The 9,620-nt window shown below is 35.6% G+C and overlaps 1 protein-coding gene across 1 annotated transcript; it reads right to left on the reverse strand.

Annotated features, from left to right (window-relative positions):
- Positions 1-738: 738 nt before the first annotated feature.
- LOC141647672 (serine/threonine-protein kinase-like protein CCR1) lies at positions 739-3,652 on the reverse strand. The gene has a single exon (XM_074455964.1). It carries the CDS (start codon positions 3,296-3,298, stop codon positions 995-997), a length of 2,304 nt encoding a protein of 767 aa, XP_074312065.1. The 5' UTR covers positions 3,299-3,652; the 3' UTR covers positions 739-994.
- Positions 3,653-9,620: the final 5,968 nt, after the last annotated feature.

A 9,620-nucleotide genomic window follows, 5' to 3' on the forward strand; every position in this document is an offset into this window, starting at 1 on the left:
GTTTAACTTGGCAGATTTAATAGGTGTTTGCCAAAATTCATCTCCATCAAAAAGGAGAAAGGGAATGGATCAAGTTATAGGAAAGAAACAAGCTAGACTGAAAGAAGCATCGAACCAGCACAGCAGAATTACAGGATATATGAACAACTACCTCCAACTTAACCGTGAGTAGTACGAAGTACTCCGTATAATATTACGCCAGCACCATTTGATGTTGGCTATAGATTTCATGCAATGGTCTGATCTGGTGCTTCCAATGTAGGTTGGAGTCCCCGATGTTCGATACCCAATAACAGCTCTATTTTCATAATGATTTGGTATTAAGATCTGCTGCTGCTGTACAGATTTCATGCAATTATTGGAATGTATGAATTATCATTCATCTTTACATCTCATTATCTGTCACAGAGCAGCATTGTATACCAGGTCAAGAAACAATCTTACAGGGTAGCTAAACACCTCATTGCCTTTTTATCATTGCATAGCAAACTATTAATTCCAAAGCCCCACAGTTAAAATAACATGAATAAATAAATGATAAAAACAAAATGACTATACTTTTGAGAATTGGCGCTAATAACGAAAGGACAATTAGGCTATGAGTTGTTATAGAAATGTTGTACACCGTCCCCGATCTTTGCTTACCTTTGGTTAAAATATCTGTCATAAAGTACAAACAGGTTAACAAATGATTCAGGAACATTACAATTGGTATGAAAGTACATCAGGAAAAAGGCCTTTATTCAAGAGGACAATTGGAGTATTATTCTGTAAATTTGTATGAAAAGTTACATTTTCAAATGATACAAAAAGTTTAATTTGGTACAACAATTCTATTCACTTCACTTTGTGAAGCACAAAAAATGGTAAAAACAGTGAAAAAAAACTTACTAATGTACAACAGGAAAAGTCTCGGATTAGATATACAGTTACAATGACGCTGTACTTGCCAGAATAACCATCTGCCATTCAACAATAGCAGGTTTAGCAGCAACTACAACATCAATCCTTCCTTCACAATCGACTCCAGTGCATGTGCTAGTACTGACATTGTAGGCCGATCCCCAGAATTCTCTCGAACTGCGGATTCTGCCATGTCAGCAAGCCTAAGCAATGGTTCCACATTTCTTGGAAGAGCAACATACCTATCGATAGTTGCAGCTGCCTTCCCTTTTCTTATAAGGGGGACTGCCCATTCGACGATATTTGGGGGCGAGTAATCCACATCATAAGCTTTCCTTCCACTCAGAATCTCTAACAGTACAATTCCAAAATTGTAGACATCATTCATCATCTCCTCATCGAGATCCTTTTCATTCAAATTTGACAGCCCGAAATCTGATATCCGGGCTCCCCAATCTGAATCCAAGAGAATATTGAATGTTTTTATATCTCGATGAACTACAGGAGGGTTTGCTTCCATGTGAAGGTACTCAAGTCCCTTCGCAGCTTGCATGGCTATTCTCAATCTTACAGTCCAATTCAAAGGGGAGAGACCTCCATGGAGATGATCATGCAATGTCCCGTGAGACATGTACTCATATACAAGTATTCTCTCGCCCATCTCTGTGCAATAACCCAACAAATTGACAATATTACAATGCCTTAACTTGCACAGAATTTCCAACTCAAGTTCAAAGTCCCGGATGTTTGTGTGAATGATAGTAGCTGCATTTGCTCTTTTGACTGCTACTTGGCGTCCATCTGTGAGTACGGCTTTGTACACAAAACCATAGCTTCCTCGGCCAAGCTCGTTGAATTCCTTGAACCCATTAGTTGCATCTTTTAGCTCTGAAAGCCGGAAAATTTGTGCTTCTCCTGGACACTGTGGAACTGCCACAGGTGGATTAGGATCGGCATCCCCATTAGATTCCTCGTCTTTCTTGCCCATACATGACCTAAATTTCTTTTTAGGGCCGTCTTTCCCTTTGAAGAAGAAAAGATAAGGGAAAAGACACCAGCCAACCAAAATCAACAGGAAGCCTGAAATAGAAGGGCCTAATATGAGCACAATCTTCTGCATTTGACGTTTGCGTCTTTGCTTCATTTCCGCCTTTTCAAGCCCACAAACACCCCAACATGAGCTATTTTGACAAAGAGAGCATGGACTACAGATTCGATCAGCATTTTCTGTGCAACTACTAGACAAAAAGAACCCTTCTGAGCAATTGCTCCCACATCGGGAACAAATATTTAGATCCTTCCTTATGCATAAACTAGTCAAATCAGGCTCACTTAAGGTGCTTGCATTGAACCTAAACTCTCCTACATTGCAAGACCTCGGACTACACAATCCCGGACTACAAAGTTGCAAAGGCGGATCATACTCAGGAGGCACATTCGTATTATTAACAAACCAACAATCAAGAACCAAATCAAGTTCTCTAATACCACAGGTCACAATATCAGATGCAGAAATGGCATAAAACCCGGAACCCCTAGGAACTAACGACGAATTAAAATCCCCCCAACATTCAACCCCATGATTATCCTCTCTAATCCCACAAAAATGATTCGAACCACCAGTTAACGTAACGAATCGGGTCCCAGATGGGGGTTTAGGGTAAGAATCATTCTTACCCCAACATTTAACCTCACCTGATCCTTGAGAAATCCCACAAAAACTAGACTTACTACAACTAAATTCAAGAAAATTTTCAGAAATCTTGGAAATCCCCAAATTATATGAAGTGGGTCCCCAACAAAGAACCCCACCTCCATCTTTAACCCCACCACAACTAAAACCTTCTCCAGAAACAATACTTTCAAACATCAAATTACTAACATTTTGATCATAAAACAATGTACTTTGCTGAGAATTCAATTTCCCAGAATTCCCAACATTAAAAACATCCCAACAATCAACAACACCATGATCATGATCATTACCAACATAATAACTTCCTCTAATTGCACAAACATGATTTCTACCAGCAGCAATTCGAGAGTAATTATTACTTCTATAAACATTAGGTACAAGATTAGTACCTAAGTCAAGTGCACCCCAACAGTATGCCTGCGAGGTGTTTGACAAAATGCCACACATAAACCCACCACCACCCGACAACGCCGCCATTGATACACCCACGTCAAAGTTATTCGGTAACTTCTCAGGCGAGCTGTCATCAGTGTTCCAGCATATAATAGCCTGTTTTCCACTAGCATCGATTGCACAAAAGAACGCAACGTCCTCGTTGTTCCCGAATGCGGCCGAGATGGGACCCATGGATCCATACCCAGATGCTGAATAAGGGAGATAGAAAAAGGGTAGGAAGAGAAAAGAGAGGAGAGAAAGCATGGTGTAAGATAATGGGAGAGAGAGACAGAGACAGAGAGAGTGAAGAGTGTTTAATTTGGTATGGAATTATTATTATAAGTGTAAGTTGGGAGAGTAAGTAAAAGGGTGAAGAATGTGATAGCGAAGCAACGTGGGGATCCGCCATTTTTACGGTTTGTGCTGACGATTGTTGAGGAATTCAGAGTGTGACAGATACTCATTACTTGGATTTTGTCCAACTCTTGTTATTTTTTAGTACATGCTTGGTGCTTTTACTTACTGCTTCATGTTTACTGCCTTACTGCTACTTGTTTGTCTCCCTACTCTACTTCTTTACTATTAACAATAATATATCAAGGTCAATTTGCCTGTCCGATCGCATCTTGTTTTTTTATCTGTTCTTTTCTTGCACTTGAGCATTCAATGCTTCAGTTAAATGCTTAAGCTGCTCAATAGTCAACCTTTCATAGATTAGTGATCCAATTAAAGCCTTAAAGGTGGTAATCGGGTCCGTTGGATCAAATTTGGACAGAATCAATCAATCAATATCTATCTATATTAATAAAGAAAGCTTTTTTCGAGCGATTATAGAGAGTCCAACAATTTCGAAAGACTTTGGAGCAATATTATATTTGGGTTTGGAGATTATAATTAAGAAAAATCTAATCTATTAATTAAGAAAAACCAGCTAATAAATCTCCAGCGTATACTGTTAGGATTATACATTATACAATGCATCTGCCTAATAAGTCCTATATGAAGTAGAGTATTGTAAACTAAAGAGTCTTCTAGGAATTATAGTATTCTATGGAAACGCATATTCTATTAAGCAAACACCTCTCTAATAACGCTAGGATTTAAATTAGATAGCACTATGCCTATAAATACAGGTATTTTATTTCGGTTTTCTCACCCCATATACATTCATATACTAATCTTCTTGAGAATTAATTGTAACAATGTCACCATCCAAATTTATGTATATTTTTTTTTATCATACATGTATCTACCAACACATTTATATTTAATTTTATGCCAATTTCTGACCCGTGTTATTTTGTTTCAGTGCTTATGTAACAATCAACGAACTAAAGGAAAGCAAGGACGGTGGAAAAATAAGGTTCGTCTTTTAAATTTTTTGTTTCATGTAGGATTATATACTCTGTATAATATTTCTCATTTAAAATCCTGGTGCAGGAACAAATTTTATTAGACGAACGGGCTGTGAGAATAACAAGTTCCGATTTAATTGTACGCCGCGATACATAAGGAAGAAAGACGCTGACTGTTGTTTTTGCAACCCAACGACTGGTGTGAGTAACACATACTACCTACGAGTCTCATTCTCCCGCATTCGTCCTTACCTGTGTGATATTGTCATATTGATCCAGTTTAGGCGGCTTTCAGTAAGGACTACAGAAGTAGTAGTGATTGTTCAGCATAAGCTTTATATTTCGAGTTTTCTTTTTAGATTTGTTCTGTACGAAGTATTATTCTAACGGAAGTATTTTGTTAACTTTTATTATGCGGGATTATCGGAAGATTTCTTTCCAAATTCATTGAAGGAGATGTTTATGCACCAGACCAATTTCACATTAAATAAACAAATCACTATATCGCGTTGTCATTGACAGCAAAATAATGCTAAAGTTTCCCTTTAATACTACCTTAACTCCTTAAGAATATTACATCTGTGGGTTGCTTAACCCAAGACAACTCTTACGGATACGTTCTAACCAACATTCAAATATTTGTTCATGGAAATAAATAAACGGTTTTTTTAATAGAGAAAGACCGTCTCATGGTGTATAAGGCTTTTTGTTATGCTTTGCTAGAGTCTTGATTTCATTTAAATTATCAGTGCATTGTTTGTCTTTTTTGGTTTAAAATTTATTAGTGCATTGTGCATGCATGGTATGATTAATCAAATGCTTAAATACTTGCTAACTAACTGAGTTGTCATAAGTCATTATTAATTGTTATAATGGAATTTTATACTTAACAAGTTCAATGGCTAAAGCATGAATCCCGTGGCCTTTCACATTCTTCAATTTGTATATTATAGAGATTTTTTTTGTATACAACTTCTTCTCGAGTCTAACAAAGGTATCTATGTAATATGGGTATAATATGGAGTTTATAACAGTATTTGTGTAATTGAGTAACATATATACAACTACTATACAATATGGAAATTGAATACAATTATCAATTTACAAAAGGAATTTGTGTAATATAGACCTAAATTAGTACTATCTTAAGTTTCAACTACCTATGTTATATATACTAATATACGTCAGTTTTATATGATGATCGCGATTGTTAGGAAATTTATTGGCAAGCAAATTAACAAATACAAAATTATTAGCCCAAAGTGAGTGTTTGTATATATATAAAAATAAAAAGCATTGTTAATTTTTTTGCACGAAAAATTCTCCTAACATTAGGATTACTGTAAGACCATTCATATGAAAACTAATGTTTCTACACGGCTACCTTTATCTTCCTAACATCAATTTCTTTTAGATGAAATGACCGTACACTGTGCTATTAGTACTCCGTAATATTTATGGTTTAATAAAGAGTTTACTGATATAGAAGTGAAATGCAACTTTAGTTAATATACAACAATCTCAAACTAATATAGAAGACTTTACATAAGGAACTAAATGACAGATTTGCAATAAGTTGATTAGAATATTAATCTCCTACATGGCACGCAAACAAAACAGCATATAGTTCTGGTTCTAAAAACATTTTTTGGTTACCATATTATATACAACAAAGCTCTAAAAACAGGCCCGTGCATTGCACGGGCATTAAATCTAGTATATATATAAAAGAGGCTTTTTTCAGGCAATTCTAGAGTCTCCAACTTTTGTAAAACACCTATATACTTTAAATATTAATATGTACGAAAAGATATAAATTTGGCCACACAGATAATGCAAAAGATATAATAATCAATATCTAAAACTATTTTAAGTGAAAATATATTTAAAGATAATAATCAAAGATTTAAATTAATTATCTATTGAAAAAGGTAAACTATTCTATCACAATTCAAATCGTAAGCCAACGGTTTATTTAGACATAATAGCCAAATTGTACAACTAATCAAACACTAGAAAATAATTTGCCTATATAAACCATCCTATGAATGTTCGTACATTCCCATAAATTAAGTTAGCATAAACCTATTTTTGCTTTGTATTGTATGTATTGCATCGTATCACGTTAATGTTACCGCATCTAATGTATACTTATAGTGTGAGATCTAATTTTGTACATTTTATGATTTTTCAGGAAACATAAAGCGGGATCATTCAAAAGTAAGCGATCGAATTATTTCAACATCAACAATAAAATTTGTATTTTTACTATGATATATAATCATAACGATGATATTGAAAGTAATTCGATAACTACACCCACTTATTGAGAATATCTATCAAATTATATTGATTTATTTATGATTACTTTCGAAGTTGTTATCGGTTTATCACCCCCGTAAAGAAGTATATAGTGTATAAGTTAGTTGTTGAGTTTTGGTAGCACCGAGTGGCGTTTTATCGTCTTCATTAATTACGAGCTTTTTATTTGAAAAAAAAAAGCAAATTACAATTTTAGTTACTTTTAAAATTATTTATTGTGCAAGACTGGCCTTCAAGATTACGTTACTAAGAGGAGATTCGGGAAACCGTAGGTAGAGTCACGTAAATAGCGAACTAAGATAGATGACTGTATATGGGTCTCTTTACCCAAACAGCCGTATAGATTATCCACGTAAACTAATTTTTTTTGTTAAATAGGTTTTGTAGATTATGTGAGCTTGCAACTTGAGATTTTACGAAAGTTAATTGACGTTGTATTAAGCTAATAAAATATAGGCATGGTACCAAATACCAATAGAATATATCTCTAAAACAACTGATAGGAGTTTTATTAAACAAAATAATGGGCTATTCTTAAGTCTTAACCGTAACATTGAGCTAAAGTGAAAATTATGATCGGAAGTCCATAGATCATCGACGCATTACCTTGATACCAACATCACAATATTTAAACAAATTATTGACACTAAAATACTGAATCTAAGAGTTTTCTTAGAGTAGGCGAGTATCCCGTACATTTTAACAAATCTAAAAAGAAAACGGGGAGTACTAGCTACTAATCCGTGTCCTATATTTCACATTGTTTTCTATGTGTTTGCTTCTATAACTACTATTTGAATTTAAATCAAAGTAAACTTTCTAATAGATTTTATAAGAATTTTACTTGCTGTCAAAGTGTGTGCACACTTAGAAATGAGTTAGAGTTGTGGAGCAATTCCGCTTACTAGATAGTGTCTTGGTAGAATTATCGCATTGTTTTGTAATTCTTTTAATAAAAAAAAACTACATTTGTACAAGCTCACTTAGAAACAGAACACTATTTAGTTACTCGTGCATGGCGATTATAACTTTTATATACACAAATCATTAAAAAAAAAAGGTTAATTTATTTGTATATACTCATATTTTAAAAAACATATTTCAATGTATTTGTATATACTCATGATGCGTGTCTAAAATATGATGTTTCACACTTTATTCTACACGCATTTCAGAGCTCAAATGTGCAATATATGCCATTATTTCCCTATTTTCCTCTACTTTTGTGTTTTTGTCTATTATTGCAGAAATATGAAGAATTGAGCGAAAATCGAGTCGAATCCATCCCTAAGTAATTGACATTGCATTTGACATGAATTATTGACTCGAGAAATGAGCTTGGTGCGCATTTCAAGGCCTAAAGATAGCAAAAGCATGGGTGCGTACGAGTTTAACAAGCAAAGAAGTGCTTCTCGATATTGCAGCCTGCTTCAGATGGCTATATCTTGAGTTCTAGACCTGATAATCGAGTGATTCCAATTGGAGGTGAAAGCTTACCCTCTTAGCTTTCCAACGCCGCATAGAACGCCTGATTTGACCAAGGAACGAAGAAATGGCAGCTGTTTTAAGATCGGTGCGCGATGCAGAATTCGTCGAATGCAGTGCATACAGCGCTGTTGGTCGATCGACTGGTCCAAGTGGTCGATCGACCACCCCACGGGTTCCAGTAGCTACTGTTCGCTGCTACTTAGTCGATCGACTGAACAACGGGTCTGATGCGCAAATTAAAAGATCGAGAATTCCAAAGCCCATTGTGATTAGGTTTAGGAATAAAGGTTACGCAGGATTTTTCCTATATAAACTAACCTATGTTTTCAGAATAATGATGAGTTTTTAGGAGAGACATTAGGTCTCGATTTTAGCATAGTTTACATTCAATTCAAATATTTTAGTTTCTCAATAATGTTCGCTATTTTGCATCTGGATTTCCTTTCGGCCTTGGTTTGGTATTTCTCAATCATAATTTCAGTCTTTAAGTTTATTATCTTCGTAGTTAGAATTGCTAGATTAGTTACCTAAAGCCGTAATTTTCTTTATTGCGAATTTACTGTTAAATCGTTTTAATCATGCTTCCGTTTACTGCTTTAATTGTTTTCGTAGTTATAGTTAGAATTATTATGAGTAGCTAAATACCCCGTGATAAGATGCGAGGGGATCTGTAGCGAAGACGACGTAGATTAGTAAACCTGATGTCGGCCTTTGGTCGATCGACTGGATTAGTCAGTCGATCGACTGGACCTGTTGGTCGATCGACTGGCTTAGTTGGTCGATCGACTGACGCGCGATAGAATAGCACCGTTTCAATGTTTTAATTGCAATATTTGACAACGAGACCGAGAGGAGACTTGTTAAATGCTTAGTATTTGACCAACCCACAAGATCGAGAGATAGGGGAGGGAAAATAGATTAATAAATTGAGACGACTAAATTGCTAAGATCGAAAGATAGGTAATTTAGGCATTAGGAATCACTTTTCAGGGCGAGAGCTAGTATTAGTGAGACCTAGGGACTAGTAGCATAGGCTGAGAGGCGCTACTTGTTAAGTTGGACCAAGAGGACTTCTTATTTGCCCACCTATCATGATTTATCAGACTTACTTAGATACCGTCGTCGCAGCTGCAGTGAACCGACCGTCTTAGCATTCTTTTTATTATTGCTTACATCTCTTTTTATTACTTGCCCTTTTATTTACGCATTTAGACTTAGACATAATCCACTCCAAAACCCCCCACAACTGTTACCCTTAGACTAGAATTAATAACAACTATTATCTCCCTACCCTCCTCGCGGATCGACCCTTACTACCGCTTGCTAGTTGTAGTTTGGAAATTATAAATATTATTTTTGGTACTCACTTCGACAGGTATCAAATTTTGGCGCCGTTGCATTCGGGGGAGGCGCTAGTTTTA

The sequence above is a fragment of the Silene latifolia genome, chromosome 3 (genome assembly GCF_048544455.1).
Source record: "Silene latifolia isolate original U9 population chromosome 3, ASM4854445v1, whole genome shotgun sequence".
Lineage (NCBI taxonomy): Eukaryota > Viridiplantae > Streptophyta > Magnoliopsida > Caryophyllales > Caryophyllaceae > Silene > Silene latifolia.